At 38.2% G+C, this 19035-nt stretch overlaps 1 protein-coding gene across 3 annotated transcripts in view; it reads right to left on the minus strand.

The window, feature by feature from the left end:
- Positions 1-19035, minus strand: part of Atg5 (autophagy protein 5) — a 125759-nt gene that overhangs the window by 32206 nt on the left and 74518 nt on the right. For all 3 annotated transcript variants that reach the window (XM_067119909.1, XM_067119912.1, XM_067119910.1), the window contains one exon: positions 16499-16623. In XM_067119909.1, the coding sequence (XP_066976010.1) occupies positions 16499-16623 (125 nt within the window). The remainder of the gene's footprint in view (positions 1-16498; positions 16624-19035) is intronic.

Here is a 19035-nt window from a genome sequence, read left to right on the forward strand (position 1 = left end):
ATCCATAACCGTGCCAGTGCCAGCACCAGAGCACGCCCCCGATCTCCATTCAAGGGATCCAACTCAGGACCCCCTCTCTTCTCCCAGCCTGGCCCCCACTACCACTGTTGGTAAGAGAGGCGGTTCCTCCCGACCACAACGGAAGCTCACCCAAAGGTGCGGCCTTGCAACCCATGTCTGAGCTGGTCATTGCTACCTGTGAGCCTCTCACGCTCCCCCCGACTGCCTCCTCTCTGTCTCATTCCGTAACAGACACAATCGCGAGTCAGGATTCTGCCATCTCTCACTTGGCCGATGAACTCTTAGAGCTGCGACGGATCATGGCAGAACTAGCAAAGAAGGTCCCTTGGTCAGCTGTCAAGGAAGCAGACGCAGGTGGCACTCACATACCGCCTCCAGGCTCAGGTCCCCCAGTTCCCTGGCCGTGAAAAATCATCGAAGTAGGAGAGGTCTGTGGAGGAAAATACCACAGGCATGGATAACTCCAGGTAGTTTAAAGAGAGCTCCCAAGCTCTCCTGGCACCTGTGCCAACCTGGCACAGTGCCACCTGTTCATCCTATGAAGACCTTGGCACCTCTATCCAAAGGAGAATGTCAAGGTCTTCCACTATCCTTTTCATTCTCTTTTGTAACACTCTTCCTTATTCTTTCCTATAGCATTTCCTTTCTCCCTGTGATTACTACTTACTTTTGTTTTACACATGGGAACACCCAACACAACACAACACAAGCTCATGCTTTGCCTAGGCCCCCATTTTACTTAACTGCCTCTGCGAGGCAGAGTACCATTGGTAGTAAGGCAGAGTACCATTGGTAGTTAGGCACCTGCAAAAGTCTTCAACTCCCCTTCATTGCCTACTGCAGCAGGAAGCATTTAAATACGATATGCCATTACCATCTGTTATTACTATTATGAGTGCAAAAATGGCACAGTGCCATGAGCGCAGATGCTGGCAACTGATCCTTCCAGAGGGGTCATGCCCTCTGGTTACCTTTGTGGCCCCTGGGCTAAGAAATGGTTCTAGCTGTCTTCCACAGGCTATGGAGTATAATTCTGGCATACTTAATAATTACCTTTATTCTACCACCACTGGCTACTCTGAATATGTCATTTATTCTTTTTTGATTTTTGCAATAATCTCGAGTCTTAGACTCATGCCCTTGGGTTTATAGTGCCACCTTTTGTAATACAAGGATCGTGGCCCGCTATCCAGAAAGCGGTGTCACATCCCCTTGCCTGTCTATTTCTTTTCCTTCTTGTAACAATTGGAGCTTCATTCCCCTCCCACCCTTCCTTCGTTTACTTTGTTCATTCATATATTAAATGAATACCATTAAAATTTCGACCCCATTTAACGGAAAATCAAAGCGTAAAATTGGCGTCATAAAAAGCCAGTAAAATCATAAAAATGGCGAAATACAAATTGTGAAAAATGGCAGTCCCCGTCTAAAAATGGCAACGTTCTTTTAAAACCCCTTGGAAAAAACAATTAAACCTTAAGTCATTTGTCATTAGCTAATGAAGTTATCATAACAATTAAACCTTAAGTCAGTTGTCATTAGCTAAAGAAGTTATCATAAAGTCAAAATTGGTAAGCGTTACTCCCCCTGTAATTAGAACCTTCCTAGGCACTCATCGTCGTGCTCATAAGGGTGCCACTAGTTTCAGTACTGCGCCCGGCACTGTGCCGCCGATCTGCATAAAAACATGGTGACATCTAACACAAACCATGTACCATTCATCGCAAGCCTCCTCAAGGCAAACTAACTACATGCCTCTAATCACTGTTTAGTATTAAGTGCATGATTATTTTAGAGGCAATCACTGTTTAGTATTAAGTGCATGATTATTTTAAGACTTTTTCTCTTAACGATAACACGTACATTGTGTTAGTACTTTACAGCAACATCCTATATTCTTAGCTACCCTGCCTCACAGTCTTCTGTAACTTATATTTGTCGAGTTTAGCTCTTGTACTTATCAAATTCCAGTTAGTTAAAACATTAGTCAAATTAGGGTATCAGTCAAATTAGGGTGTTTAGTGACTTACAAACACTTTCATGTAATGTTGACTTACAAACACCTTCACATAATATTATTATTATTATTATAAAAAGTTTAACCAGACCACTGAGCTGACTATCAGCTCTCATAGGGTTGGCCCGAAGGATTAGGATGAAATGAAAAGTCTACGCTAGAAGTCTAGCACTGGGACCAAATAGGTCACTTGTTAATGATGAATGAAAGAAAATGAAAATAAAAGCTGTAAAAGGGCATACATTTTCATACTGGAACACACTCACACAATAAAACATTTATACTCATGTTTCACTCACTAACAATAAATTAAAACAATATAAATTTATAAAATTTACTTTTTAAAATTCATTATACTGATTGATTGATTTTTTATATTTTATCTATCAACTCACAACTTTTCATGAACATTAAAATGGGTATTACTGAAAATGTTGAAGATCCCGACAAAATTTCTTTTATTGGTCTATTTCCAAAATTTGATAATCGCTGCAGGTTATATTTTGGACATTCACACAGTACATGCTTAACTGTTATCAACACATTGCAATCTGGGCATTTGGGAGAAGGGCCACATGGACTGTTCATTAAGTGTCCATGTGTCAAACAAATATGGCCTATTCGAGGACGTCTCTCTCTCTCTCTCCATTTTCTAACAGGATTTTGTTTTAATTTATTATTTTCAGGTTCTTCGTTCCATATATTCTGCCATTTACTTACAATGACTGTTTTTATATATCTTGTATAATCACTAATAGGGATGTCTACATTTGTTCTTGTCATATGGACTGCTTCTTTAGCTGCTTTATCAGCCTCTTCATTTCTCTTAATCCCTACATGGACAGGGATCCAACATATTTCAATATTTTTTCCCTTATTATACAATTTATGGAGTGAAAACTTTATATGTTGTACAATATTATTTTTTTTATTATATCTTTGAATGGCTTCTATAGCACTTCTGGAGTTGCTATAAATTACATGAGACTTCTCTAATTATTTTTATGGCTGATACTATTGCACATAACTCATCTGTAAGTACTGAGGCATTATCTGGTAGAGAGAACTGATACGTTTTGTCTGGGGATACTGCAGCATATCCCACTCCGTACTGTGACTTAGATCCGTCAGTGTATATTGCATAATGTGGACCTTTTTGGATTATATGTTCTATTGCATGCTGTCTAAGGTATTCTGGAGTATATGAATGACTTTTTGATAAATATTTCAAGTGTGTACAAATTCTCATTTTATTCATTGTCCAAGGAGGAGGTAATTTTAATTTTAAAGGTAATTGTATACTTATATTTAGCAACTCAAACAATCTTTTAGCCCTAATTGGGAAAGGAGGTGGATGATTGTTTATAAACACATCTCTTCATCCAAATAATTTTTTGGTTGGAGAATCATTTGTCTGAATTCTCAGAGCACTCTTCATTGTTACTAGCTCTCTATGGAGAGAGAGAGGTAGTTCACCACATTCAATTTGTAAAGAAGACATTGGTGATGATCAAAAAGCTCCTGAACATATTCTAAGGCCTTCATTATGAACTGGGTCTACCGTTTTCAGTGTTGCGTCTGATGCCGAGCCATATATTTCACTCCCATAATCAACGATAGACAACACTGTTGCTTTATACAATAAAGTAAGGGTATGTCTATCGGCTCCCCTAGTAGTGTTCGATAGTTTTTTTAATTAGGTTTAATGCTCTTTTACATTTTGATTTCATGTATGTTATGTGGGCTTTCCAGTTCAAGTGAGTATCAAATACTAATCCTAAAAATTTTGCTGTTTGGCCAACTGGTATACTATGGTTTCTGATTTTTAAGTCTATTTCTTCCCCTTTTTTCCACTTTTTATTTTTATAAAACATGATTGCTTGGGTTGCTCATTCATCTATTTTTACTATGCTTTTATTAATGATTTGTTCTGCATGTTTTATTCGAGATGCTGAATAATATATGGCAAAATCATCCATATACAGGTTACTTTTAATACCAATAGGTAGATTATTACTGATATCATTAATTGCTAAAGTAAACAGTGTGCCACTAAGGTTGCTTCCTTGTGGAAATGTTCTAGACAGATCATCATCAATTCTCACCTGAGAACTGCGATTTGTCAAAAAGTTTTGTATAAACCTAAGCAAATGTCCCCGGATGTTGTTGTTTTATAGTTTTTAATATAGCATACCTCCATGTAGTATCATATGCTTTTTCAATGTCAAAAAAGACAGCTACAGTGATTTGTTTTCGTTCAAAACCTCTACGTATATGGTCTTCTAAGTTACAGACAGAATCTAATGTAGATCTGTTACAATGTGACCCAAACTGAGTGGGAGTCAAAATTTTATTTTCTCGAATGTGCCATGTTAGTCACCCATTTACCATTTTCTCTAGTAATTTGCACAAACAACTTGTTAAAGAAACTGGTCTGTAATTGTTTACATTACTGGGATCTTTTCCAGGTTTGGGGATTGGAACAATTATAGCTTTACGCCAGATATTTTGTTATATAGAGGTTGTAATGTATCGATTTCTATTAATAATATAGTCAGCTTTTGTAAGGTTCCTTCTAATATCAGTAATGTTTTGTTTATTTTACTGAATTTTCTATTCAAATTATTTAATCATCTTCCAATTTGGTGTTTTATTTTTATTAATTCTGTTAGTTTTTCAGACCACCATGGGACTTCATGTTTTGTTGGATGATATTTGGATTTTGGTATTGCTTTATCAGCCGCATTTGTAATGAAATCAACAAGAAATTTATTAGTTTCATTATGGTCTTTCAAATATTCAAATGGTGGGATATTCCTAGTGTGGAATTCATATTGCTCCCAATCTGCTTTATAAATGTTATATTGAGGGACACGCTTGGTGGGATTATTTTGTAATAGTGAAATTAATATTGGAAAATGATCACTTGTATGTAAGTCGTCTACCGTATTCCAATTCAATTTGTCTACTATATTTGTTGTACATAGAGTTAAGTCGATTGAGGAAAATGTTCCATGTGTTTTAGAAAAATAAGTGCTGATTTCATTATCATTTATACTGCACATGTCATATGAATCTATGAATTCCTCTATTTTACTTCCTGCTCTATTTGAGTCTGTACAACTACAGTCCCACATTGGGTTGTGGGCATTAAAATCACCTACTATTAATGTAGGTTCCTTGGTATTATTAAGTGTAATTCTTTGAGTTTGTCAAAGTCACAATTTTTATTAGGTTGATTGTACAAATTATGAGTTACATAATTATCGTTTTTTATTCGTATTCTAATACTCGATGTTTGCAGATCAGTAAAGTTTACAGGTATTTTTTCATAACATACTTTGTTATGTACATATATAGCAGTACCTAAATTTCCTTCTTCCTCTCGTGATGCTGATGCTAAGGTATATTTACCTATTGTTGATATTGTTTTGTTGACATGTTGCAAACATAATATCATTGGTTCATAATCTTTTAATCTGTTGTACTTCTCCTAGGTGTAATCTGGTCTGTAGACAATTTATGTTCCATTGTATAATATAACTAGTGAAAATATTTTTTCATAGTAGTTGAGTTTTACTCTCTTTTTTTTTTTGTATTATCAATTTGGATTTTTTCTAATAATTTACCCACGAATTTCATTTGTTTTTCTTTATAATATACTAAGTGCTCAATGCACAAGCACCCTTTTTCATGGTTACTCAAATCCGTGGTCTCTTTTTTTCCTATATTTCATAAGATTTCTTATAATGTTAGTTAAACCATCTTTTGTTATACTTTTGTTTTTATTGCATAATTCAATGAAACAATCATTACAGCCACAAGTATTATCATGTGTATTTCTCTATTCATTTGCTCTTGTACCAATTACTGGAGATGGAGTAATCTTTTCTCCCTTGACATAATCATTGTCATCTATGGTATGGTTCTCTTTCACTTCTTCAGTGTTCTCAACATTTGCCTTCATATGTTATAAGAGGGATTAAATTTGTTTATATTTAGCATTTCCCAACTTGTTTTTGTTTTGTTCTTTTTCATCTCCTTTAGAGAGAGAGAGAGCTGAGAGAGAGAGAGAGAAGAGTTGGAGAGAGAGAGAGTTTTGGGTGGTGTTCTCTCCAAAGGTTTTTTTATCTTTAATTTCCAGTCCACTGTCTGTCTGTCTGTTAGTTTTTAGGAATGGGGAAGTGTTTGGGCAGTTGATTTCAAATGAAAGTGGACGGGGAGTTCCATGGGTTTTTGTATTAACATTAATGGTTCACCATTTTTTTTTTTTTATTTGTTGGTACTAAGGGTTGTTTTAGTTTTTTTTTGGTTTTTGTGTGCTGTGATTTCTATCTGTTTGCATTTTATCCATTTCCAGCTCTTGTCATTGAAGTGTTATGTGTTGTTTTGTTTGACGGATCTTGAATTCCTCTCATTTTAATTCCAAGTTAGCTGTTGTATAGACATTGCTGTTAGGATTGTTTGTAGTGGGTTTTCAAGGTCAGGATTGTGAGATAGAGAAACTGAGAGATGAATTCGGGTTTAGGGAACTGCATGATGGGCTGGAGGAGGAGTTTGGGAGGTTCAGGTGAACTTGGAGTTGAGTGAGTCAGTTGGAGGAGATGGGGAATGCTAAGGAGTGCATTTGAGTGCAAAGAAGAAATGAAAGCCCATAGACTGAATTTTGACACTGCAGCAGTTTTGAATGGAAGAGAGTCTCAACTCTTGGAGGGAATGATGAAAAGTTTTTATTTTTGATGAAAGATATGTTCAAATTTTGTTTTTGGCTAAGGGCTGTTTGTCTAAGGTGCTCTTTTACTTGTGAACAGCATAGAGAAAGAAAATCTTGAAGAAGTTTGGTATCGTGAGTTTTTGAAAGTGAGTGGAAATAGCATTTTCTTATCGACTGGAATTATTGTTTTCAGGTAAGGAACAGAGGAACCCTGAATGCAAGGGGAAGGAACAGAGTTTTTTCACTTTTAAGTTCAGGGGAAGAAAAAGGGGAAGAAGTCCTCGGAAATGACTGGTTTTGTTGTGGAAGTTTAAAGGCAGGAAAGAAGGGATTGGGTGAAGGCATATAGTGATTGGAGGTGGATGGAGGTTAATGGAAACAATTTGGATAAGAGGGGAAGAAAGTGTTTTGGTCAGATGAATGTAAGTGTGGAAGTGGACCTTTGTATTCCAAAGAGGTATGAAAGGACAGTTGAAAGTCAGCGAATTGGGTCATGTGGAATTTAGAAAGAAGGAGTTTTATGTATGTGAGGGTTTTAATACCAATCTGAAAGGTATTATTTGATTATCCAGGAATTGTCCAGGGATGTAAAGATTTCTTTATGCTGGAGTAGAAAGGTTTTATCAGTGATAAGTATGGGAAAATGCCATCAGAGGGCACAGGGGTAATTAAATCTTTGACTGGGTTTTACTGAGCATAAAGATTGAAGTGAGAGAGAAAAAAGTAAACAAGGTGAAAGCTAAAAGATAGTTCATCAGCCTTTCATGGAGTGTTCTTACCAATGGAAGAATGATTTGATGAGGCAAGAATGAAAGCTGGAAACCTTGTCACTAGGACTGAGAGTACGTTTTCAAGGAATACAAGTTTGGGGATGATGGGATAGATGAATGGGCAAGTTAGATACGGAAGTTGTTAGGGACAGTGCCAGATGGAGTTAGAAACAGACCCCCTTGAATCGGAAGGTCTAAGAAAAATGGACGAATAGTTTGACTTGAGTTATCAAATTCTCAGGTCTGAACATTATCAGCAATTGATGGTTATAAACCAGAAGTTCTAAGTATTAAGGGCTGGGATATAAACCCAGTGCCAGTTTATGATAGCTTTAGGGATGCAGTGTTCAGGCCCAAGAGATTTTGGCAGACAGTGTAAAAGATCCACATAATTTAATCCAAACAAATATATAGGTGCCAGTGCCACATGAATGGTGGGTTTGGACTTGAACAACGGGTTGGACAGATTCCTGGGGTTACAAAGGGGAGCCCCTCAGTGGAAGTCAAGGTGGTGTTTTAGATGTGGGACAGAAGGACATACAAAGAATTAGTGATATGGGCTTTATTACTATGTTTGGTGTGGGCAATCGGGACATTTATAGCGGAGTGTAGGAAAGATAGGGGGTTAAATGCTACATGGTACTGGACAGCTGGGTCATATTGCTAATGGCTGTATTCAAGAATAATATTTTCCAACAAGAATGGGCATTTTTTTCAGAACTAAGAGTGAAGTGTGTAGTATGATGGAATGGAAATACCATGTATAAGCATTTTAGTTTTCTTTTGTGTTTGAACTGTGACAGCAGTTGCGGGAAACTGATTTTGGAGGGGTTCAAATGGGTGGGTTCCAGGATGCAAGCGGTGCGTGCATGATGCAATACGTGAGGGGTTGTTGCATGAGGATCTTTCAGTTTGTTTTCAATATTCAAATGGAAGGGTATAAAGCCCTTCAAAAGTAAGGATAATGGTAGAAGTTGTGTGAAGGGTGTAAGTGCCAAAGTGAAAATGAGTGATGGACACATACGGATGAATGGGATGGTATGAATTCATACAAATCTCTGTTGAAGATTACTCGGGTTTCTATAACTAAAATTTAACTGGCGTGACACCAATCAGTGATTTCACTGTTTGTTTTCAAGTGTAACATCATACAACGTGTAGAAGACTTTGACGAAGTGATTGACATGAATTTCGTTCCAAAATTGGAGATATTACCAGATGGGATGGGTTAGTTGAACCTTTTCTGGGGAGGTCAATTTAACGAGTTAGAGGGTTAGATGAGTTTTGGATGAAATTGAGAAAATTGTCTGTCGAATGTGAAGTGGGCGCGTGAATCAAAGAGAGAATGGAAAAGATGTTTTTAAAATGTTGCTAGAAGAAAATGATTCTGAGAGAATGTTTGCGGAAGATTTCAAATCGAGCGATCTCAGCGGATGCTGGGAGTGAGCATCCAGCTGTTGTTTTGTTTCTGAGGCAATTTGAATGCAGTGTGAAAGGTGTTGGTTGGGAATCTGCTAAAGGCATCAGAGCAGCATAGAGGGATGAGTAAATTTTTTTGTATTTAGCGTGTTTTGTTGAAGAGAGAGTGAGAGAGAGAGAGAGATGCTGCAACAGAACGTTTGCAGAGATGTAAATTGTCAGGTTGTGAGTGGTACTGGTTGTTGGAGTGAGCGTTTAAGGCACTGTCTGTCTGGTCTGCTGGAGAAGGACCGGGCATCCAAAGTCTTTTAAGTTGGTCAAACCTTGAAAATGATCGGGGGAGTTCGTCTAAGAGTTTTTGTATTAACATTAATGGTTCAATCAATCTTTTTTTACGTTCATTTTGTTGGTGGAAAGTCGGTTTAGCACAATTTTTGTGGTTTTGTGTGAACTGTTTTGAAAAAAATTTTATCCATCTCCAGCAACCGAAGATCGCTGAAAATCCTGTTGTTTTGTTTGTGGGTTCAGCTTGCCACAATGTTTTACTATTATTTTAGGTGATAAAGGTATATTCTTAGCTGTTTTTGTTTTGTTTTTCATCTCCTTTATCTTTGGTTTAGCTGATGTTTACTAATAAAAATATTTCATTCGTTTTGGGTGGTGTTCTCTCCAAGTGTTTTATCTTTACATCGAAGTCCGATAACTGACACCCTCCTCTGTTAACATTTGGCAGCATCCTACTGTGTTTCTATTTGCATTAAAATTTCAAATGAATTGGATAAAATATTATCCATTTCATTTGTACCTGTTCAATCATTCTCTACCATTTTATTTTTATTTCTAAAAACTAATTTTTCTTGAGCACAATATTTAGACTTTTTGGTGCGCTTTTGAAAACTTCTATCTGTTTTCATTTTTGCTTCATTTTTGCTCTTGTTATTGAAAAATCCTGTCATGTTTCTTAGACGGATCAGAATTCCTCTCATTTTTAATTCCAAGTTAGTTCTTTTGTTATACATCAAATTCGTTCTTGTAGTATTTTCAATTCCATGTATATATAATACAACAAAAATATTCTTTGGATCTTTGATGGCTCTTCACAGTTTTTAATATTTCACTGAAATCCACTGATGGTATGTTCAGTAGATTTTAAATAAGGTCAACTTTGATTCGGCCGAAATTTCTAAAAATTTTCTGTGTGCCCATACTTAACTGCAATTTTGACACTGCAGTAACAACAATCATTTCAACTCTCTATTTTGCAAAAATTTTTATTTTTGAGAAAGTCTTGACCCTCAAATTTTATTTTTGATTTTTAATGTTTGTCTAATGCTGTTTTTAAAAAAATTTTACCTCACAATCTTGCACCTTTGGGTATCTTTTTTGAAAATCCTAGCATTTTCTTATCGACAGGTTTGCATAATTTTTTCAGGAAGTACAATGGTACCCTGAATGCTGTTCATAGTAAAGTGTTTTTCACTTTTATGTCAAAATGTCTATATTTCTCAAAGACATACAACAAAAGATGACTTTTGTTTAGCTCTTCACAGTTTTTTAATTTTTTGTCTAAATGACATATCTGTCGACAATGTCTATTTAATAAACAATTTTCTAGTTTTAATGCTAAAATATTTTGGTCAGCTTCCATCGTTAGAATTATTACCAACTTCGAGTAACAATCAATCATTTACCTTCATTTTGGGTCGGAAAGTCTTTACTCATTATTTAGATTTTGGTTAATTAAGGTTTTAAAAATCTGATTTGGATTATTTGGATTATCCAGAGAATTGTCCATTTCCATGCTAAAGATCTGCTCTGTGCTGGAAAAGCTTGTAGCATTATCTGTGCGAACAATGCCATCAGAGGCCCAGGGTAATTAAATCTTTAACACTACTGAGCATAAAGATTTAACATCAAAAAAAAATAAACCTGAAAACCTTAAAAGATATCATCAGCCTTTCATGGTTTTTCATTCTTTGAAATCAACATGATTTGACAAAATTTTAAGCCAAACCCGTGCTAGGACTGAGAGTAAAGAATACAATCGTCCCATAATCATATCATGGGCAAACCAGATAGAATGCTGAGAGTCCTATCTCGAGAAACAACCCAATCATTTACCTTCATTTTGCAACTAAAGAAAGTTCTGCCTCTATGTTATTTCTGATGACTCTTTTTGAACATTAAGGCAATTGATGGTTTCACCACAGTTCTCACTATTTGAAAATCCTGTCGGATTATAAACCCATTCCCAGCTATGATACCGCCATTTCCTATTTATCAGGTCCAAGAAATTTTAGTAACAGTGGAAAATTCCACATAATTTAATCCAAACAAATATACAATGCCACAAAATATATCATTGGACTTGAACCTTCACAGTTTTTCAATATTTACATCAAATCAAGGTGGTCCCAAGTTGAAAAAATCAAACCTCCAGTCAACTTTAACTGATATTAATAAATGGTTAAAATGAATGTATAGAGTAAAAAACTTTATAGCGTAGTAATACCAATCAATTACATGGTACTTTTACCCTAGTTGGAAAGTCTCTATTCAATATTTTGAGTTTTTTTCATTTTTGATGGGTTTTTTTAAACCTAACCCCATCGTTATTCATGCATCATTTGTATAAGCATTTTTATTTTCTTTTGTGTTTGAACTATTAAGCAGTTTTCAAGTGATTTTGGAGGGTTCTAAATTTGTGGGGTTTTAGCTATTTAGTGCATCCCCTACAATAAAAAAACTTAACTTACTATTCTTTCACTTTCAATATTCAAATGGAAGGGTATATCAAGCCCTTCAAAAGTAAGGATAATCATAGACGTCCTAGGAACCTTATGTAACTTCCACACTTCTGCTGGACACATACTTGATATCTCCTCTTCTGTAAATTCATACAAATCTCTGTTGAAGATTACTCCCCTTCTATAACTAAAATTTAAATGGGGTTGACACCAATCACTATTTCACTGTTTGTTTTCAAGCTGCACATCATACAACTGTGTAGAAGACTTTGCACGAATGAGGGCACCATTTCATCCAAAACGGGAGATATTACCAGATACTATTGTTCCAACCTTTTCTGAAGGAGTCTGCTCAATTTAAAGTAATTACCATTATCCTCTCTGGCTGTTGCAATAAGCCACATTGGAGGTTCAGGTTTTCTTACTGAGACTACATTTGTTTCCTAATTATTTGTTTTCTTGGTCCAGTCCGTAGGTCAGTAAACATCCAAGCCATTAGGAACAATTTCACAGGGAATACCATTAATGTTTACATTTTGAATTTTGATAATACTAATGTTGCAACTTGCCTTGAAAGCTTCTTCATGAATGCTAAATAATATCGAAGCATTCCCCTTTTTGTTAGATATCAAGATTCGTTCTTATTTCGGCAATTGTCCCATAATGTATAAACATCTCATACAGCATCTAATAATATGAAGAACCTCCCGTTTTTCAGTCTTAGCCATAGTCTGTGATTTATTATTATTATTATTATTATTATTATTATTATTATTATTATTATTATTATTACAGTAAACCCCCTTATTCACGGTCTCGCTATTCGCAGACTCACCTACTCGCGGATTTCTCTGGAATGTATATACACATTATTTGTGGAAAATTCGCCCATTTGCGGTATTTTTCACTAAGAAATATTCACTAATTACTGTATTTTCACATAATTTTCATGACTAAATGCACTTTTTGTGATAAAACTATTAAAATACTCAGGTATAAGCATTTTTTAGATTTCTTTTGTGCTTGAACTATCAAAAGAGGAAGTTCTAAGTGTTTTTTAGGGTTTTTAAGTATTCGCGGATTTTAGCTATTCGCGAAGGGGTTACGTATCCCCCATGAATACGGGGGGTTTACTGTATTATTAATAAAGAGAATGGTAGCATCAGTGGAATTAATTTTATATATGGTCTTTTCAATTCTTATTATTTTCTTCTCATCAGGGCTGATATTTGCTAATAACTCGCCGATGTTCATAGTCTGGGTAAGGAAATGGTTTTTTGTAGGTTACTTTTAATATTATCATATCATATATGAAGTTAAAATTGGCGTGTGGTCGCTGTAGTGTTTCTGGGACTCGCAAATTAAATCTGGGAATCTCCTTCATTGTGTTTCTTAGGGCATAGTGGAATTCCAACATTTCCAACCGCATCATCGGTTCATTCTCAAGGAAGGGTGGGCTGATTCTGGTTGGAATGGGGTCGTTAGATGGTTTTCATAGTGTCCTGGGTGTCCTGTGTTGTGAGGGCTGAATTTTCATTAGCCAATTCAAGGGATTAAGTTCCTAATCTAAACTGTCTCCCAGAGGTCGATGCTTGCACTGGTCTCCGCATGCGGACGTTGGAGACTGGGAGGGTAGTACTGGGAAGGTCACTGTCGGTAGATGGGGTCACCACCTGATTGGTTCGTTCATTCAGCTCAGGGGTGCCGGCTGGCGGTGCCCTATGTGCCACCATCAGGAGGAGGGAAGTCTCCTCCGTGGTGTTGGGGCTAGGTCTCTCCTTTTTGATGTGTAGGGCCTCCAGGAGGTGGGGACAGCGGTGGTCTGCCGCCTTATCAATAATTCCGATATCAGGAATTACAGACAGTCCCCGGTTTACTACAGGGTTCCGTTCCTACACCTCGTCATAAGCCAAAAATTGTCAAAAATCGTCAAAAATCCAAAGAAAACCTTGCTTCTAATGCTTTGGGTGCACTGAAAACGATGTAAACTGCATTTTTATTGAGCTTTTCATAAAAAAAAAAACTCCAAATTTTCATTATTCTGCCATTTTGGAGCCATATATCTTCCATGGGATCAGCGTTGTAACCCTGGAACATGCGTCGCAAACTAGGAAATAATTTCTGATGAATATATTTGAAAAGTGTTGCAACCTTGGAACGTAGTAAGCCAGACCCGTTGTAACCCGGGGACTGCCTGTATGACCTTTCAGGTTATTCTGATATTGTGAATATCGTTAGCATGATTATGGATGGCACCCTCCTGGGCATGGAAGGAGATCCTCTTGGAAATCTCATCGTGGTCATCCGTGTAGGTGCCAGGGCATTCCCGGACAGGGCATTTGTATTGATAGACCACGTTGGTTTCCTTCAGAGGGTCCTGCACTGCAGGGGCCAGGTTGTTTTTCATGATCAGGCTGCTGGTCTTCTTGCTTTTATAATAAATGACTAATTTAACCTTTCTTGCAGGGTCCGTAGGGGAGACGTTTCCTTCTATGAGATTACGAAGGGCTCGCTCGTTGTCTTTGTATTTCCTGAGGATGAGCGAGCCCTTCGCAATATCATAGACCACTAGAGCTTAGGCTATTGTAAATCACAGTTTGAAACCTTTGGTAAATATGTATTGCACTGTATTTACTAATTAACATATCTGTATCAATTACATTCTTTATCATGTACTTATATCAAGTTCATACTTTGAATTTGAGCAACTTATAGAAACAAAATGACACATGCTGAGTTCTCTACGGAGTGTACTCTGCAATTGTCATTACCTTTGAAAAGTTTACATTCACTCAACTGAATACAAGAACTTTTAAAGAGAGAGAGAGAGAGAGAGAGAGAGAGAGAGAGAGAGAGAGAGAGAGAGAGAGAGAGAGAGAGAGAGAGAGAGAGAGAGATTACTCTGCTTACTGACGGGGAAGAATTTGAGAGCGGTTTGGGAACATTCTGAATGGAACTTTCATGTGGAGAGGCTACAGTGCAGATGGTAGAGGAATGGCTTCAACGATTGTGTTAAGAAATCTCTATTCTCCAGATCTGAGACATCTTGCTTAGCCTTAAACGCTTTGGGGTTAAGGAGAAAATGATGAGACATGCCAAGAACAGCACTGACCATTGAGCTAGGCTAAGATAAAATAGTAACACAACTGTTCCTGTTACAGTACTGTACTTTGAAACCGAGTTGTTAAAAAAAAAAAAAAAAGACATTCTTCCCTAAGTTTCAGAAACGGGTCTATCAAGGTAAAGCTAATAATCTAATGCCTTAACAAGAACTGCTGTCCCTTTGGGACTAACATTTATTATTATTATTAATTATTATTATTATTATTATTAACTTTTTTTGCACAGTAATCGACCTGTCGTGCTAAGAACAATGTACCAGCTTCTTAGTACTTCCACCTCACTTTTAGAAACTTGAAAAAACTTGCATCTTTAATGGAGGAGGGTAGAAAAACTGATATCATATCTGTCACAAACCACAGCTCCAAGCAGCTTAATAAAACTGGAAACAGCAGCAGTGGCATTCAAGAACCAGTTTTAAGAGAGACATTTCTGAGATCACCTCAAAACATGCCTTTACAGAACCAGATAGCTGTAACTTCTGATTCGTTTTAACAGGAGCCAAGGCAGAAGGATATAAAGGGGAGCCGATCACTGCATTCATCGTTAGTAAAAGAATAGGGGAAAGTAGAACAATGCAAATTATGAATCACTTAAAAACTGAAGGAAAATTGAATCTGGGTTGAAAACTGCTTAGTCCAAAAGGAAGAACTGAGACTGCAGAATATGGCAAATCCACAGAGATGACCACGTGATAAACGCCAGAAATACAGATATACTCAGGACTGCTAGCAATTATGTCACAGGATGCCGGTGATAAGTACCAGACAGCTGGGAGGGAGATTGCTGGATGGGAAAAGGTAGAGGGTTCTCACTGCTGGAGCTGTCTGAACAACACTATAAAATGGAAGTGGTGGAAGAAGACAAGTTTCTGGTACAAATAGGTACAATTGTCAAAAGGTGAGGAATACCAGACAACAGAGGGGGAAACTGAATAATAGGGGAAGGATTAACATCAGAAATGGAAGGAATGACAATACAGGGCAAGTAAATATTTGAACTATTAAGCACTGATGGGCAGCTTAGAAACTACTGAAGTAACTGGCACACTATGGCTGTAATACGCAGATAGTAACTCCACTAGGTCACACACATCACTCTCACACTCCAGAAGAAGATAACCTGTGAGCTGGCTGATGCAAGCACTAACTCTACCTAATAAATCCTTTGGAGGGCACATCAAATTCAAACCAGAAGAAAGTTGAGAGGGAGGTGGCGAAGGGCAGACCTTCCCCCAAGACACACCTTGGTTCCCAGGCAGAGAAGACCTACTGATACAGGGCAGTCCAGAGGGTGGCCTTATGCTTCCATCTTCTGCATGTTGCAGATGACATAACATACAAACAGAAAACAAGCATAATACTGAATAGGAGAAAAACAGCCAGAAAGTAAAAATAATTACTTTTGCTTCATACCGTATGCACAAGGGTACAGCAAGAATTCTGACAAGAATTTAAACATTCCAACACCATCTACCAGGCAACAGATTGCAAAGACAGTCCATCCAGGTCAACCAAGCATTATTCTTTTGCTTATTATGTAATGCTGATCACACCAAAAGATGCAAAAATGTAAGCTAACTTTAACAGTATGTAATATATACTCATCCCAAATAATAACAAACTATGAAGCCATAACCTCTGACGCTAATATAGCATTAATCAATTCCATGTCATAATTCTGTACATACCATTGCAAAGACCCATCCACAACTGTTTATGATCTTTACTTTGCATGTTCGTTATGACTTGTCCACGGTGCTTCAATCCATCGGCTTCTTTCAAGGATGACATAAACTGTGACTCTACTACTTCCCTAAACAGGAAAAGAAAAATTAAAACTTGTAGGAGACTTATTTCAACTAGAGAAAACCTATGACATCTGCAGATCTTTTAATACCTAATATTTTTATTTCATATCGAGACTAAAAAGTTTGCACAGCATTTACAGCTAAATACAGAAAGGAAATACAGGATACACTTGTAGCCTTCTCAGAGCACAAAAGATAAAAGAAGAGTGCCAAAATACATAATCTTCTCTTAATATTACATAAGTAACTTCAGACATAACTCAAATGACATAACTCAACTCTGTCTTGAATTTAGAATCCATATCTAAAAATACTACTGAATACCTCAAAAATCTTTTCTATTATAACAAATGTATCTCCAAATTAAAACAGTGGTAAAATATACTACTTTAAAGTAATTTGAATTTTTCCTAGATATACAAACTGTAGCTTTTCATAAATGGAATTATCCAATGCATAGCAAGTGTTGGATGTGTACTGACTAAGAAATAAACAGCTTGCAACAGGCATTCCTGGGGCATCTGCCCTGACCTCTCTCAAGACTACCTTGACCACTGCAGGGTCCAGCCTGCATGCAAACGCATTGCCCAATAGGTATATCCAGAACAAAGAGGTGTGGTAGAATACTACCCTCCTGGGCCAAAGGCCTACCCTGACAGCTCTCCCTCCAGAGAGCAGCACTGTAACTCCTGTCCCCAGGAATGTGCTCTGCTCCTTCCTTGTCAAGCTCTGTAGGTCAAGGAACAACTGTACGATGGGCACTGACCCTGTAGCCCTACCCTCTATTTCATGGGGATCCAATCCAATGAGGTTCATTGGGCCATCTACCACTTCTCTCCACCCTATCTATCTTTGGGAGCGTGGGGCCACTCACTGTGGGGCAGAGCCCCCCTACTTCAGGCTCCCCACCCCTTCTACTCCATTTGCTGGGCCCAGGGTCAATGTTTCCAAGGACCTGAGGGCCAAGTTTCTGATGCAGAGGGACATGCAAGTGGACTGCCTCTCCCAAGCTCCTACCTTCACCTGCCAAAGGGCTGACTGGTTTTATGGTTAAAGTCGGGCCTAACCCTTAATCTCATGGGCCTTCACCTTACCTTGGAGGACATCCCCTTCTGTACGGAGTCACATGCTCTTGCGATGACCTCCCCCCACCAAAAAGAGGTCGGGTTTTTCCACATTTCCTCCTACTTATTGCCTGTACTTGGAAAAACCTCCTGCATGAAAGTTGGTGGGCCTCTGTCGGCTTCAGGCAGTGCCCAACAATTCCTGTGTCACAACACTCTCCCCTTCCACTCCACTGACGAACAGCAGGGATGGGACAGAGAAACTACCTGAACCTCAGTTCCTGGATAGCAGGATTCTGTGCCTTGGCCAGGAACTCTGGCAGCAGCCTGAAACACATGGGGATTCAACTATCTGTTTGGGATACTCTGTAGGATTGGCCGTGGGGTTCCAAAACCCTCCTGGCTGAGGCTTGGGCCAGGAGGAACATGATCTTCCATGCCAAGTATCTGCCTTCTACACCCTCCTGGGGCTCGTATGGGGGGGGAGGGAGGGACACACTTAAGATTATAAGGGCACTAGTTATGATGCCCTTCTCTCTGGGGGGCTGACTGTTTGAAGCTCCTTATGAATGCCAGTGACTCCCAGGATGCAAACACTTTCAAGAGGGCTGCCTGTATCCTTAAACTGCCTCTCTTTAGAGGGCCTTACCCCACCAGAGGTACACTAGGAAGTCTGCCACCCATGCAGAGAGGTTTTAGAGTGGAGACGAACCCCTTCGACACCACCAAACAAAGGAGATGGCCCACCTCCACTGGTAAACCCCTGCAGAGGTTGATCAGATTGTGTCTGAGATTATCTTCATAGCTCCCCTTGAAATAGCCACCTATTTGAAAGAGCAGCTAGAGCCTCCCACCCTGAATGAAGGAGCTCACTGCCCTGTGGTACCTTGTCCTGTCTCTCAGAATAGCATCAAAAGGCCATGGGGGCTCTCTTTGCACACTGATTAGCAGAACTGTCAGTTTGGCCAACCATTCTCCTTACAACTACCTGGAGGTCACCATCGATGTCTACAGGCTCTAAGATGTGGATGACCTGATAAGAACCTCCCTCCCCTGTCTGAATGGGGAAGTCGTATACATCTCTGATTTCTCATTGATGCTGGACAAAGTCATGCTGACTGTGTGCCAGTCCTCTCCACTAGGCCATGGGTCCCTTTGCCACTATGCACAGGCTGTCTTTTCTTGCCCAAACTGGGAAAGCTTTCACTGCTGCTGTCCAACAACATCCCTACTAGTGTGGTCAAATGGGTCAAGTTATTTGTTGGAATCTGAATGTGAGGATGGAAGTATCTGTGAGATTAGGGCACATCATAGTCATTTGCAAAAGTGGCATGAACCTCCAGAAAATGTGAA

The sequence above is a fragment of the Macrobrachium rosenbergii genome, chromosome 17, assembly GCF_040412425.1.
Source record: "Macrobrachium rosenbergii isolate ZJJX-2024 chromosome 17, ASM4041242v1, whole genome shotgun sequence".
Classification (NCBI taxonomy): Eukaryota; Metazoa; Arthropoda; class Malacostraca; order Decapoda; family Palaemonidae; genus Macrobrachium; species Macrobrachium rosenbergii.